General features: G+C 40.1%; 1 protein-coding gene across 2 annotated transcripts in view; it reads right to left on the bottom strand.

The window, feature by feature from the left end:
• Positions 1–10226: 10226 nt before the first annotated feature.
• The window catches only part of FAM3C (FAM3 metabolism regulating signaling molecule C), a 54767-nt gene continuing 48352 nt past the window's right edge, over positions 10227–16641 (bottom strand). The window contains exons 7-10 of one of the 2 annotated variants that reach the window (XM_075065392.1): positions 16397–16447; positions 15623–15707; positions 12247–12373; positions 10227–11064 (exon numbers count right to left, since the gene is read on the bottom strand). In XM_075065392.1, the coding sequence (XP_074921493.1) occupies positions 10975–11064; positions 12247–12373; positions 15623–15707; positions 16397–16447 (353 nt within the window). In that variant the 3' untranslated portion in view covers positions 10227–10974. The remainder of the gene's footprint in view (positions 11065–12246; positions 12374–15622; positions 15708–16396; positions 16448–16641) is intronic. The other variant, XM_032796210.2, reaches the window with a different exon arrangement.

Raw genomic sequence — 16641 nt, 5'->3', positions numbered from 1 at the left:
AAAAGGGTTCATTTTTTTACCTTGGAATAGCTCATGTCCGTTCATTACCTGAGGTAAGAAACACACCTTTCTAAACAGTGAAGACAAGTCCTTAAAGAACAAAGTAACGTAGTTTAGTGTGAACTGGTTTTGGAGCTTCACAATCTTTGTGCACTTCTTGAGATTCCATCCTATCAAGGGTAAGAAGACTGGTAATCCTATAGCATGTGACATGCCGTTAGTAACTCTTGACCTGGTATTTTGAATCATTGTCTGCAAGAACAGAAAACTTGATTCAAGTGTTGTAGACAAAAATAATCTAAAGTCTATTTATGGAATGGATGTATTGACTATCATGAATTAGCAATGAGCTAACAAATGTTTTTTGGTATGATTTTAAATAACAGTGGGCTACCATCTCCCACAATGGTCTCGTTGGCTCTCAGAAGTTAAAGCTGTGAGGGCGAGGCTAGATTTCCCACAAAAACCCAGGTACCATAGAAAGTGGTGACAGTTCAGTGGTTAGCACTGTTTCCTTTTACTCAACACCCCACTAGTGCTTTATTTTAGTATTAAGAGGCAATATGCTATTGGAGTGTGACGATGTGGTTCTGGTGGGACCCAACTGAGAGTGCCAAATCAGGACCAATTGCTCAAACAGGGCAGTCACAGCCCAAGGCTGGGGTTTTTCCACCTCTAAGGCAAACCAAACCAGCCAGACAAAAGACTTCAGTTTCACCCCACTGGCTAACTGCAAGTCACACAAGCAATTTCCTTTTACACTCTCCAGTTCTCCCAGTATCACCACCAGCTCCCACACGTCCTGGGGATGATGGTTATGAAAACACAGCCCAGTAAATAAGAAAAGGTTCTCTCGATCCCAAAGGACCAGTCCCAAGACCCCAGCCGGTCAATATGTTTATTAGAGAATATTTTAAGTAATGATGATACACAGAGTTTGGCATGTCATCATTAGTCAGCGGGCGGCAACATACAGAGTTATGGGGGATCTGGAATTTGGTATGGTTAGCACTATAGTACATACAGTCTGAATGTCCCCAATGCGGGGTGTACGGTGGCGTGGGGTCATATACACTCAGATCTTACCCACTAATCACGCCTTGTTGCAGTCCTTTGAATGTAAATCTAAAGGTTATATTCATAAAAGGAAAAAGATAGAGTGATGAGGGGGAAAACTAGGAATTGCGTTACTGAATCAATTACATACAGTAATGGCAAAGTCCTTAGTTTAGGCTTGTAGCAGTGATGAAGTAAACTGCAGGTTCAAATTAAGTCTCTGGAGAACATCCCCGGCTGGGATGGGTCATGAGTCCCTTGTGTAGAGCTTCAGCTTGTAGGAGAGTCCCTCCAGAGGTAGGAAGCAGGATTTAAGACAAAATGGAGATGAGGCCTCCGCCTTGTATAGACTTTTCCAGGTGTAAGAACACTTCTTTGTTCCTACTGTGGAAAGTTACAGCAAAATGGAGTTTGCAGTCACATAAGCCAGTTTCTGCATACCTTGCTGAGTCACAAGGCGTACTCACCTCCTCTCAATGGGTCAGTTGTGTAGGTGATGATCCTTAATGGGCCATCAAGCAGGCTAAGCTGAGCTGACACCAACTAGTCTGGGGTGTCACCCAGAACTGCAGCACCAATTTAAAATAGACAGTACACAGCCAATGTTCATAACTTCAACTACAAAAATGATACAGACATACAGACAGCACAATCATAACCACCCCAAGCACGCGCTTGGCATTCTGAGGCCTGGAGCCACCTGTGTATTAAGCACTTCACGGAAAGATACAAATCAGTGAGTGTGCCCCTTGCCCACCTCAGCTATGGATCTAAGTGGCTTTAAAACAACTCACTGATTCAGGGGGTAACAGGGCCATCCTGGCTTCTAGCATTACTTGGAGCAGCATCAAAGCTGTTCTTATGTTATGCTGCCCATGGCCCAAAGTGCGTATTCCACCAACTGAGGATCATGGCTACATTGCAGTGCAGCAGCACATCTCTCTCTTCCCCAGCCAGGCTCCCTATACCAGCAATCAGGGTGGAGGATGATGCAGAGCTAGCTGAGATTTCCGTAACACAAAGGGAATCCTCAGCTGTTCATCTCCACAGGTTTTATGGTTACTTTGTGCTGACAAAATGGCACAAAACCAGCACAACAGGGCCACAGTTCTGGTTCAAGATGTCTGTCCCACAGAGTTTATTGCTAGATTAACAATGTAGTTTCATAACATTAGTCCAATGGGAGGACTAGCATCAACAGATTTTTTTGGAAGAAGCATGTTTTGACAGGGGTCTGCAAGAAGGGAAGGTGTAGGCAGGGAAAACTAGATCAGGGACAGAACCAGCTGCCAAGTTTCTACTCAAGACAAGCCCAGGACTGAACTAGCAGGAATGCTGCAGGTCAGGAATGAAGTACGTTGATGGGACTATACAGACAACCATCACAACCCGCACCATGCCTGACTCAAGCCACTGATACCAGTCCTCAGATTCCTAAGTACTGACATTATTTTGGTTTTTCTTCCCTTTTCCCAAAAAATGCAGGCTTCATTTTTTACATTTATTTAATTCGTTCTTTTAAACATGTGTTCTTAACACACACAATACTTCTGAGAAATCACAACTGCACTTGTAACCATTATGCACATGCTAAGAAACCCAGGGCTGTATTTTCAAGGGTTCTCTACTTGCGTGCTTACTTAAGACTTGTAAGGGGGTATTAAGCTGGACAACCACAGTCAGTGGAAGCTTTTCAAAATTCGCTATCAGGAGACAGATAGTCAAGATCACTTGTTCTGTGCAACACAGACTTAAGTGGGAAAAAGCACTGGAAACAGGCAGAAGGCTCTCACAACCACTCCTCTGACCACATCAGGCTCTCTTGTCTTCAGGGCCACCCGGTGGGGGGCAAAGGGGGCAATTTGCCCCGGGCCCTGCAGGGGCCTTGCGAGCCCTAGTCCGGCGGCACTCCGGGTCTTCAGCAGCATTTTGGCAGCAGGGGGCCCTTCAGCGCTGGTGAAGACGCGGGGCAACTGAAGGGCCCCCCGCCACCGAAATGCCGCTGAAAACCTAGACCACCGCCAGGTGAGTACAAGTGCCGCAGCTCCCCCGCTTTGCCCCAGGCCCTCTGAATTCTCTCGGTGACCCTGCTTGTCTGTACAGTATGTGAAAAGCTCAGTAACCACACAAAGTATCAGTAGCAGGGTAAGAAACTAGGAGTGGCAGTAGCACTTTGATTTGTGATGCAGGACTCTTTGGTTGGATTAGATCAAGGGTGAGCATCCCTTTGGACAATTGAAACCAGTCACATTCCCCTTCAACGTGTTGTAGATGTTAACTTGTGTAGGCCTTTAACATTTTCCTGTCTGTCTTCTTCTCCACCCCCTCGTTAGTCCTTCATGCCTCGTATTGGGAAATGCTAGTGTAGATCTTCATAAGAGGAAACATCCTTGCTTTCATGCCTGGATTAACAGTAAAATAGTTAATACTGACAAAATATCATCTGAGTTAGCTATCACTAAAATGAGCCAGCTCATACCTCAGAGCTATAGTTTCAGACTCTTTGCAAACTCATGCAGATGTCTCCATATGGGTTACATTTGTTCTATCTTTTGTTTTATAACCATAGCAGTTTAATTTTTAATCAAAGCTGACATCATGAGCCACGGAGAATATTTACACAGCCCTCAGCTAGTCCCCTCACTCACCAACAGGGAAATGCACCCCACTCCCTAGGGAACACTGATGTACACAATGACACTTTGGTATGGTAGCAATTGAGACACCTACTCACATTGGAGTCCCTGATGCAATTGTGCGACAGGGCCTTGCTCAATGAGGAGTTACTAAAACAACCTGCTGCAGATATTCCAATGACCTGATGCACAGAATTCAAGCAGGGCAGGGTAGTTTCACATACTGAGCCAAAAGTGAAAAATTGCTGCACAGAATTATAGAAATGTAGGGCAAGTCCAGTCCCCTGTGTTGAGGCAGGACCAAGTAAACAGACAATCCATGACAGGTGTTTGTCTAACTTGTTTTTAATCAAATGATAGGGATTCCACAAACTCCCTTGAAAGCCTATTCCAGTGCTTAACTATCCGTATAGTTAGTTACATATTAGGAAATTTTTTTTAATTTCTCTTGCTGCAGATTAAGCCCATTACTACTTCTCCTACCTTCAGTGGACATGGAGAAAAATTGATCACTGTCCTCTTCATAACAGCTCTTAGCATATTTGAAGACTTATCACTTTTGTTGCTCTCCTCTGGACCCTCGCCAGTTTGCCCACATCTTTCCCAAAGTGTGGCTCCCAGAATTGGACACAGTATCTCCAGCTGAAGCCTCTCCGGTGTCTAGCAGAGCTGGACAATTGCCTCCCATATAACACTCTTAGTACATCCCAGAATTATATTAAGCTTCTTTGCTACTGCATCACATTGTTGACACTCATTCAATTTGTGATCCACTATAACCCCCAGATCCTTTTCAGGAGTATTATCACTGAGCCACTTATTCTCCATTTTGTAGTTGTGCATTTGATTTTTCCTTCCTAATGAAGTACTTTGTGCTTGTCTTTATAGAATTTCCTTGTTTATTTCAGACCAATTCTCTAATTTGTCAAAGCTGTTATGAAGTCTAATTCTGGTAGCAACCTCTCCACTCAGATTTTATAAGTATTTTCTCCAAGTCATTAATGAAAATATTTACTAGTATTGGACACAAGACTGACCCCTGCAGAAGCCCACTATATTGATTCATAGACTTTAAGGTCAGAAGGAACCATCATGATCATCCAGTCCAGAGGTCCCCAATCTGTGGGGCATTCCCCCCTAGGAGGGTGCCAAGGAACATTTGGGGGGCCCAGAACAGGGGCAGGGAGGAAATGTCACCAAGCTGAGCTCTGCTCCTGGCCCAGCTCCGGCTGCTGGCCAGCCCCATGCCTGGGGCTCTGAGCCCACTCCAGCTGTGGCCCCAGCCTCGGCCCACTTACCCATCTGCATGCCCCCCTCCTGGAGCTGCAGCCCTGCTCCTGGCCAGCGGGGGGGGGGGGGGGGGGGAGGGAGTTTCTCCCCTGCTTTTAGCATCCAAGGCATTTGGAATCTGGGTGTCCCCCCAAGGAAGGGGGGGGGAAATGGGGGCACAGTCACAAAGTAAAATGTTTGGGGACCACTGATCTAGTCTAACCTCCTGCACACTGCAGGCCACAGAACCTCACCTACCCACTCCTGTAATAAACCCCTAACTTCTGCTGGAGTTACTGAATTCCTTAAGTCATAATTTAAAGACTTCAAGTTACAGAGAATCCACCATTTACACTAGTTTAAATCTGCAAGTGACCCATGCCCCATGCTGCAGAGAAAATGGAAAAACCCTCTGGGTCTCTGACAATCTGACCGGGGAGAAAATTTCTTCCTGACCCCAAATATGGACATCAGTTAGATTCTGAGCATGTGGGCAACTCACCAGCCAGATACCTGGGAAAGAATTCTCTGTTGTAACTCAGAGCCCTTCCCATCTAGTGTCCCATCACCAGCCACTAGAGTTATTTGCTACTAGCAGTTGCAGATTTCCTACAATGGCATGTAGCCCATCTCCTCATACCAACCTCTCCATAAACTTATCAAGCTCAGTCTTAAAGCCATTTAAGGTTGTTTGCCCTCCACGACTGCCCTTGGAATGGCATTGCAAACCTTCACTCTAATGGGTGGAAACCTCCATCTAACTTCATGCCTGTTCTGTTCATTCCCTCTGGGGCACCTGGCATTGACCATTGTCAGAAGATAGGATACTGGGCTAGAGGGACCTTTGGTCTGACTCAGTATGGCCATTCTTATGCCTAAACTTGTTTAGGATAGACAGTTTATATCCATTTGTTCTTGTGACCACGTTTGTACTTAACTTAAATAACTCCTCCCTCCCTGGTATTTATTCTCTGATGTATTTATAGAGAGCAATCATATCTCCCCTCGGCCTTCTTTTGGTTAGGCTAAACCAGCCAAGCTCTTTGAGTCTCCTCTAACAACAAATATACCTCCTTAAAGTTTAGAGCAAACCACAGATAACTACTCTATGGTCTTTCAACCAGATGTGCACCCACGTTACATTAATTTCATATAGGCCACATTTCTCTAATTTGATTATTAGAATGGCATGTGGGACTGATTAGGTTGGTTTGGCCCGATTTGTTCTTGACAAATCCATGCTGGCAATTCTTTATAAGCCTATTATCCTCTAGGTACTTACAAATAGAATGTTTAATAATTTCTTCCAGTATCTTTCCAGGTATCAAAATTAGGCTGACTGGTCTATAATTCCCTAGGGTCTTCTTTGTTCACCTATGCTATGTGCTATGTTTACCATTTGCCAGTTCTCTGGAACCTCACCTGTCCTCCATGAGTTCTCAAATATAGTTGATAGTAGTTCATCCTAGGTAATTTTGGAATCATTATCAGGCTCTGCCTACCTGAATACATCTAAATACTATTTCATCTGTTCTTTCCCTATTTTGGCTTGAACTCCTTCACCTTTCTTGTTAAAATTATATTGAGGATCTGGTCACCATTAACCTTTTTAGTAAAGACTGAAGCAAAAGAGGCATTAAACATCTCCGCCTTCTTGATGTCATCAATTATTAGTTTTCCTCCCCCGCTAAGTAGAGGACCTACAATTTCCTTCATCTTGCTCCTAATGAATTTAAAAGCCATCTTATTACCTTTTATGTCCCTTGCTAGGTGTCACATTCATTTTGTGACTTACCCTTTTTGATTCTGTCCCTAAATGCTTATGCTATTCTTTTATACTCCTCAGCAATTCATCCATTTTTCTACTTTTTGTAGGATTCCTTTTTGGTTTTCAGGTAAATAAAAAGCTCCTGATGGAGCCATACTGGCCTCTTCCTATTCTTACCATCTGTCATAAACAGATAGCTAAGGGGTAATGTTTCTTTTACCTGTAAAGGGTTAACAAAGGGAACCAAACACCTGACAAGAGGACCAATCAGGAAACTGGATTTTTTCAAAGCTTAAGGGAGGGAATTTGTGGGTGTTTCTTGGTCTTGGGTCTTTGTCTGTTCTGTGCTCTCTCAGCTATGAGAGGATCTATTTCCAGTCCTTCTAATCTTCTGTTTCCCAGTTGTAAGTACAAAAAGGTAGCAAAGGATAGTCCTTTAAAAATGTTTTTGCTGTATTTGCATCTGTGTATCTGGCTGGTGGAGTCTTTATGTGTATTTGGGCTATAAGTACTTTAAATGTATTGTTTTTGGATAAGGCTGGTTTATCCCTTTTCTATTGTTTATCATTTTCTTATAAGTTTGAAAACCCTGTATTACCAATCTTGATTTTACAGAGGAACTGTTATCTATTCTTTCCTTGTCTTTTTTTATTAAAAGTTTGCTTTTGAAGCAAACCTGTTGATATTTTTTTTTTCTAGTTGACCCCCATCAGGAAAATTGGTGGAGAAAGGAAAGACAGGGGGGAGGGGAAAGCTTGCTCTCTGGTGTTACTCTCCTTAGTGGTCACCAGGGGCGGGAGCAAGCTAAGGGGGAGAGAAGATAGAATCCTTGTTCTGTTTCCTTGTCTTTGGGTTTGTCTTTTGTGGAAGAGAGGAGAAACATGCTTCTTGGTATTGTGATGTAAAGAGGTTGCATCAGTAACCATCAGGTTAGCACCAGAGAGGAAATTCTGGGCCGGGAGAGAGGTGGGGGGGGAATGCTTTATTTCCCTTTGTAGGAGAACTCAGGGCATCTGAGTCTTGGGGTCCCACAGGGAAGTTTTGGGGGACCCAAGTGTACCAGGCACTGGAATTCCTGGTTGGTGGCAGCCTATCAGATCTAAGCTGGTAATTAAGCTTAAAGGCTTTCATGCTGGTACCCAATCTTTTGGACGCTAAGGTCCAGAGTTGGGAATTATATCATGACACCATCTTTCTTTCGGATTGGGATAATTTGCAGTTGTACATTTAATACCGTCAAAATTGTTTAATACCTACTCTTTAGGAGTCACGTGATGGGTTCATCATTCCATCAAAGTCAAGCAGCTCCCCACCTTCATCTGTGTGAACTGTCAGACGCTTGTGAAACACTTATTGCCTCAGGACTGAATGATAATAGTATTAAAAAAAATCTATGCAGATTGCATTACTTGGCTCAAACCACAAAGCACAGATTAGAACACAAACCTGTTTCTTGTACACCCTTCGACATTCAGCACATATATCCAATCGTAATATCTGACAACTTAGTATGAAAACTAAGAATTGGTCTGTTACAGAATTAGGTCGACATAAGGCAGCTTATGTCAACCTAATTATGTCAGGGTACACCATACAGCCTTGTCCTGCCGATGTAAGTGTCCTCTACACCAACATCATAACTGCACCTCCATGAGATGTGTAGGGCTTATGTCAGTGTATTTAGGGTAATGCAATGTCCATGTAGACACTGCGTTAAGTTGGCTGTCATTCTTGTCAATTTCATGCTTTATGCTGGAGCCGTGAAATTGACAGGAAAGCCTAGGGGCTCGTGGTGGACTCTAGGTAGAGCCCGGTTGCCCCACAGATTGGCTTTCCACTCCCAATGAGGTTGCTGCTTGTGCTCGTTGCTGAGAGTCCTGCTGCCTCCAGACTCCCCAGTGGGCTGGAGATGAGAAGCCTGGGCAGCAGCTCCCTCGCCCATCTGCTCCCATCGAGGAGGCGAGAAGCCTGAAGGGGCAGCTGGGCTCCCGGCAGGGAGCTATGAGACCTGGCTCTCAGCTCCCCTTGTTACCCATCATCAGTTGGGGGCAAGCGCTCCTGGTAAGGATGTGCACCACCAACAAAAGGAAGGTAGTGCGAACATCAGCCAACACAGTAATTACTGTGGCGGTTGTACGTTGACCTAACATAGGTTGATTTAAGTTTGTAGTGTAGACACACCCTGTATGAATGTCATTTTGTTGGCACTCATATCAGAATAGTATTACACAGGCTAGTAAGACAATAGCCTAGAGAGATTATTCATATACAAACTGGATTTTTTTTTATAAAGCTATATAAACCCCTAAGTATTGTATCTTCAAGATTCTTTCAAATGGAATATTCACAGTACAAACATAAATGTATTTTGCCATTACCTAAACACTAAAGCTTATACATTCATTTTCTTGATTAATCTCACATTGTGACATAAAGTTAGTTTCCAGTTTATAGAATTGAGGGGAATTTTACTTTATTTGATGAAAAAATATACATGGTATTGACATGTATGATGTAATCTCTCTCAAATAAGAACTAAAAATTTGCATGATATTTTACAAATAAATGGTTTCACTGTATAAGGTGCATTTATTGCTGTTCTACATTAAAGTTGAGGAAAAAACATTACATTAGCAGACTAGTTAAACATAGAAAAAAATTCAAATTCCAGTCTTACTCATTCCTGTATTAGAGGTGGATATTATTCTGAACAAAGTTATCATTCCCTATATTGCTTTAAAGATTTTAGTGTATTATGTTTTAAGTTGGTCTCAGAAGATACTGGTTATATAGCATTCTGAATAGCACTATTTGTGATTCATACTGCAGTTCCTGACTTTTTTTTAATGGCACTGCTCAAAGATGTTGATCATTTATACTAGAACATATAGTGTAAATAGAACTCCAAGAGATTAAATAGAATTCTGCTCTAGTTCCTGTACAGTAAATGCCTGGATAGTCAGTTTCACCGTACTCACTCTGTATTCAGAAAAAAGTTCTAAGCCTGCCCTACTAAAAAAGATAAGTGATTTCAAAAAATAAATTTCTACAGAAAATGTTCGGTTTTCTATTTACTCTTACATGAGTTATGGTATAAGGCCACTTTAACTTGGTCCAGTTCTTTAAAATCTTCATCCCTTTCAGCAATGGATAACAGTGTTAGCTAATTTTTCAATACCAATTGATACATATCTTAAAATGTGGTGCTCTCTGTAATATCCCATCCTAAGTACTGATTGAGTATCTTGATTCACATTAGAACTAATACAGGTAGTAGTGAAACTGAGAATAATTACATATACTAAATTCCTTTGAGGATACACCCCTTTTCTAACATACTTTCCTCACTGGGAAATCTTGCTCCTAGGACTGGAATTAAAACAGAATGGCGTTCCATCATACAGCTCTATCATTCAGCTAGTTACTATTGCTTAACAGCCATAGGCAGACCTGCAGGTCAGGCAGCTGGTACAAAAATTGTAATAAAAACAAAACAATTGAATCATAGAACAGTTATTAAGCCAAATATCTTCTACAAAGTAAACACTATTTCCATGTTTAATACAAATCTTTTCAAGCTTTTTTTTTTTTTTAAATATCATGTACAAGTATTTATATAATCTACTTTTTTTTAAATAAAATGTAATTGTGCTTCTCATGGCTGATCTACACTTTTGTATAAAGTACGCTGATTTTGTTGATTATTAGGTTTTGGGGGGGCTGCAAAACAAAATTCTGAAGCATTTGTACTATAATAACCACATAGATCTTTAATAAAAAGTGATGCTGCCATCAAAAGGCAGAGGCTAAAAAAATTAAAGCTGTTTAATTTCTCACTAAAATCTACATATTCCACAAAGGTTACGGACTCACAGCAACATTTATATTGTTAGAGGACAATACAATATCCTTCAGTATGAGTTCATTCCTTTACTGGGTACTTAATTTCTTAGTAGATCTAGCATCATTATTTACCATAGGCAAATTAAATGGTGCACTTTGAGGAACGCTATTTAGAAATGGTTCACTGTCTTGTTTATTTTGGGTCTATTTACAAAACAACAATTTCTAGATGTGTTAGCAATAAATAATTCTGATATTCAAACCGCCAATGCTCATGCGCACACCGACAAGATGGATGCATGCTTTAAAAATATTTACATTACACAGTATCTTCTTCATAGCCCTCTCCCTTATAATAGCAGAAAGTGCATTTTCTCTCATTCTTTGTTTTGAATCCTTGTTTTAATCTTGCTTCTGAGGGATACAGCCTTCCATCTCAACAACTTCTGGCCAGCCTTCGTATTTGTTTGTATCCTTGTTGTTTTTTATGTGCTATAAAGAGAGAACATGAATCCATTGTTAAAATAAAACCATTTGTCCTGTTACCATTATAAATATTTCAAGGCTACCACTGATTAATAAAAAAAAAAAAAAATGCCCTCCAGCAATGCATATACATCCTTTAGCAAAGGCTACTCTGTAGGTCTGAGACAAAACTAGAGACAAAATAAATTATTTTTCCTTATCTATATATAACCTAAATCTTAATCCAAATCATGAATACTACAAAATCAATGACCACAATAGAATATCTGCTAATAGCCATGAATTTGGAAAACTGGACGCTACGTAGGCTCCTTAAATCGGAGTTTCTCAAATGCGACCACCATGGTCTTTTCTTGTGGCCACAGCCTCCTGGGCTGTGATTGTGGGGAGAGGGAGGAAGAGGGGAAGGTGGACACTAAGCAGTGGCCCCTCTAGAGGGCCTCCAGCAGCAGTTGGGCCTTGCCCCCCTCTGGAGAGAAACTCTGGAAGTACAGGCAGCTGGTGTTTCTAGTCTGTTTAGGTCCAGTAAAGAATAGAGACAAATGTAAATTATTTTTATTACTGGAGTCTGAAAAAACCCTATAAATAAATTACGATTTTAACATGTATACGTGCATATTTATTTTGTTTTTCCTAAAGTCAATTTAGTATTTTAGGAAAAACTGTCAGCACAGCCACCAGCAAGAGTTGGTGGCTACACTCTGAGGCTACTAAAAAATTTGTTGTGAGAACCCCTGCCTTAGACTATATGTAGGCACTGAAATAAGTGTTCTATTTTCAAAAGCAACTTGAAATAATTAGGATCTGTTGGGTGATTGGAATTTTTGAAAATTTGGCTACTTAGTTAGGTGCCTACATTTCGAATTTCAAACACCCATTTTTGAACTGACCTATGTGACCATATTATAGCTACCTGGTTTTTTTTAAAAGTAGGAAAAACTCATGTTACAGAGTTTTAGTTAATCAGTTTTAATGTAGATCTTTGTATCATTTTTCTAAGATGCATATCACAGAATCCTTTTGAATATTTAAAAGTAGTTAAATATTCAAAGAATTATTTGTGGAACATAAATAGTAACTATTTACTGTGATAGGTTTGAGACAATGATTGATGTTCATATAATAGCCTGAGCCTCGGTTAGTACAAATTGACTTATCACACTCTGAAAAGTAATATTAGCAACAAACCTGTTCAAATGGACTTTTAGTCTTAATTCCTTTTCCGCCACAAAAGACCCAGTTGTCTCTAAAACCAAGGTTCGTAATAGATGTGCTTCCCAGTTCAGCAATCAGTTTCCGTGCCTCCTCATTAAGCCTTGAACAAAATGAAAAGTGCATTAAATGCGGAAAAAAAAAATCCATGTAGCAAGATCCTTTATTGCTCAGTTCACAATTCAGCTTCTAATTCACACAATACAATTTCCAGTTAGTTGGTTTTTGGGCTAGTGTTACAATTAGAATTGGGAATGCCTCTCTTTATGAGGCCCGTTGATCGAATGAGATTTCTACCATTTGATGCCAAAATCTCACATGTCCAGCAGGCGGATCCAAACCTGCAAAAACCAAGGCCTCCAGTCCTGCAAGGATCTATGCACATGCTTAACTTAAAGAATGTTAGTAACTTCCACTGAGTTCAGTGGGACTATTCATGCTCAAAATTAAGCACACGGGAAAGCTTGCATAGGATTAGGGCCTAAATCTGGATCAGAATCTGACCACCACCTGCTCAGCCCATATCTATAGAAAACAATTTTTGGAATAGTATCACTCACTCAGGCCATAAGAAGATATCAGCCTTTCCAAGGTAGACCTGATAGATTGTAGATTACAATCAACCAGCTGAATTATTTATCTTTTGTATGCTTTTCTCTAGGTTTTGATTTTATGGTTTTTGAATGTTTTGATATCATAAGCAGGCCATTTAGTCTGATCACAACTAAGTGAAAGATGAAACTTATGATTGCTCAGGTCCCAATTTAAAATTAATGATACTGCCCTTTGCCACAATTATGGCTCTATATCTAAACAAACCAGTTATAGCAGGGAAGATAAAACGATGATGTAACAAGATACATTTTATTCCAAATTTTTTTTTTGAGGCAACCCTTTTCTCTCCTGCCAGCTACTATATTTTGGCCAGTAATTTGGCTCATTTTCAATTTCTGAGCACTGCACAAAACTTTTGATTACTACTAACTAATGTGGTACAATCATATGATACAAATTCAAAATATATCACATTAAGCCAGAGCTTTGGGCACACCAAATTGAGTTAATTTTTGGGCTACCGTCCTGTGATTGTACAGAATATTTAGATGGTTACATCCCACTAATGCAGCTCTACAGATAAGGCACAGATTTTGTTGAAATTGTTTGCATTTACTATTACCGGGATGCAATACTGATGAGGTTTTTTTATGAAGTTACTAGTGAACATTAGAGACTGGGCATTGACATGGACCGCCCAAACCCACATTCCTATTGACCTGTTGAGCTTTTTTTTTTTTTTTGCTGATGTCACACTTAGATACCAGCTCTCGCAAGTACACAGCTGGGATATGATTACTGAAACAAAAGAAATCTCTGCATCCATCTTATTAAATATCATGAAGTGAAAAACATGTAACAGGCAGCTAGTCAAAAGGGAAGAGGATGGTGAAAGAGACATCTTCAGGGGTGGGGGAAAAGCAGAAGGAGGTTAGGAGGAGAAAAGTGATCATTTTTAACTGCCTTCTTTCCCTATCACTAGTAGTTTGGAATAGGCAGTCGCTTTTAATCCACTCTATTATACAACCTAATTTGGGAACAGTTCAATATTATAAATCTAGGTTTTACCATAGAAAGTGGCTATTGTGCCATGATCTGCTACTGAAAGAACAGCTGGGCTGGAGGGGGATGGGTTAACAGAACTTGAAAAATATTTAGAAAAAATGTTTTGAATACTTAATTTATTTCCTAATTAGGAAAAAGTTGCTCACAACTTTGTTTGTTCACATACTCTTCCACAAGGAATTATTTTTCATAGTTGAAGTATAGGTTGCATAAAACTCCCCAAAATTACTTGTAATGGCTATTTAGCTTTAAAAATGGAAATAATAGATAACCTATAACCTAATAGCAATAAGACACAAAAGTTTGCTGTTGGTGAACACTCTAGTGATTTGACTGTTTGCTTCACATCATCATCTCCTTGCGTAGACCAACAGTTTACTAAAGCATAACCTATTGTAGCTTACTGATATAGTGCAAATGCCACCACCTCAGTCACATACACTGGCAATTACAATACTTAAGCAAAATGGAATCAACTAATAGTCATGATGACAACCTTAACCCTTGACTTATTTGCGTGTGTTGGTTTAAACAACATTTAGGGCCTGAGCTTGAGAACGAATAGATGAAACCTGAGATAGATGTATATTCATGTATGCAAAAACTGAACCAACTGCACCTGCAACGTATGCTCAGACCATGGCCCTAATATGAAATTAAAGAACTCATTAACTTTCGAACAAAAAAAATGAACTTGCACAATCTATTGATATGGTAATGGTAAACAGACAAACATTACATATCTGCATTTGAAGAAGTGAGGTTTTTTTTATCCACGAAAGCTTATACCCAAATAAATCTGTTCGTCTATAAGGTGCCACTGGACTCTTTGTTGTTTTTGTGGATACAGACTAACACGGCTACCCCCTGATACATTACATATGTAGTTATTTAGAATCTCAGGGTTGGAAAGGACCTCAGGAGGTCATCTAGTCTAACCCCCTGCTCAAAGCACAACCAATCCCCTGACAGTTTTTCCCCCAGATCTGTAAATGGGCCCCTAAAGGACTGAATTCACAACCCTGGGTTTAGCAGGCCAATGCTCAAACCACTGTCAAAGTTGTGCATGGGATACTTTCACTGCAAAAAGCCCTTTGATACCCAATTTGTTGCTCCTTTTAACCTAAAAGGCTTTATAATCATAACTGCTACACGTCGCATACTAAATACAGTAGAACCTCAGAGTTACTAACACTAGAGTTATGAACGGACCAGTCAACCACATACCTCATTTGGAACCAGAGGTACGCAATCAGGCAGCAGTAGAGAGAGAGACACACACACACAAAAAACAGCACAGTACTGTGTTAAATGTAAACTACTAAAAAAATAAAGGGAAAGCCGCATTTTTCTTCTGCATAGTCATGGTTCAAAGCTCTATGAAGTCAATGTTCCGTTGCAAACTTTTGAAAGAACAACCGTGAAGTTTTGTTCAGAGTTATGAACACTTCAGAGTTATGAACGACCTCCATTTCCAAGAAGTCTGTAACACTGAGGTTTTACTGTATGCTTTATTTCTGCACAGCCTGGAGTATTCACTCTTCAGGTTACAAGATCATAAAAATTAAGAAACTTTCCCATAAAGGATAGTGGCAATGATAATTTCCCAGAAGCAGAACTTCTTCAAACATGTTTTAGGAACAGTTAAGTTTTGTTTCAGTACACATACATATATGTTAAGTATTTAAAAATGCAGGATATGCAACATTTACTATATTTGGCCAATACATACTTGGTTGCACCATCATCATAGGTTCCCATTAACACTACAGTTCCATCTTGAATGGACTTTAGGAAGTCAATAAATGGTGCCACATCTGAACAGAGACAGAATACACAGAATTACCGCATAATGCAATTACCATACCAAATCTAGACAAGACACTATTCCTTCTGCAGTGCTAATTCAACACTGAGATATCCCTTATACACAGTTTACACATGGAAATTAAGTTGGGAAAAGATGACTAGAGTATCAGAGAAACTGTACCTTAATTTTATAGCTGCAGGTATTTTATTACACAGAATAGGTGAAACTGAGGTTTGTTTCCATTTAAATTAAAAATGGTGGCAATAAACTGAAGCTATGGTAGCTCAAACTGGGAAAGTACTCAATACCAAATTAGTGTAGTGGGGAAAAAACCCAAAATTATATAAACACAAGAGCTGTGTGTTAGTCATTTAGGAAACCAATTTATTAGCACTACAATGACTCTTACTAGTAGAGTTTACATGCCATTTTGGCACACGATGGCTTCTTGAATCGGCTGCCAGAATTGCCATTAGGGGGATGATTAGTCAAGAGGGCAAATGCCTTTATGTGCACGTGTATAGATAACAGAATATATTTGTGCTTCTATTTACCTGTCCTCCCCTCACAACTATAGTAGTGTATATGAAATGACTACATAACTGCTCAATTCGAACATTTAAAACGTAATCAGAAGCAATTTATTTTTGCCATTCAAAGTTACTTTTATAGGAGAAACAATTCACGAACACTTACCTCCTCCCCACATGTCGAAGAACTTGGTGTCCAATGTTTCTCCTGTTTTGCCTAGAAAAAAAAGCTTACATTGTATCTCTCTATCCAAAGATCTGTTAAGAATATATTCAACATTTCATAACAACGAATCACAGGTGATCTTATAGATTTGAGAGCCTGCAAAAAATACCATACTAATTTCCAGCGGGTATGCTCTCTTCCATGAAAACAACACCTTAACTGCCTGTTACTATACTACCATGCAC

This window comes from Chelonoidis abingdonii, chromosome 1, assembly GCF_003597395.2.
Source record: "Chelonoidis abingdonii isolate Lonesome George chromosome 1, CheloAbing_2.0, whole genome shotgun sequence".
Lineage (NCBI taxonomy): Eukaryota > Metazoa > Chordata > Testudines > Testudinidae > Chelonoidis > Chelonoidis abingdonii.
This window is presented reverse-complemented; position numbering and strand designations above follow the sequence as displayed.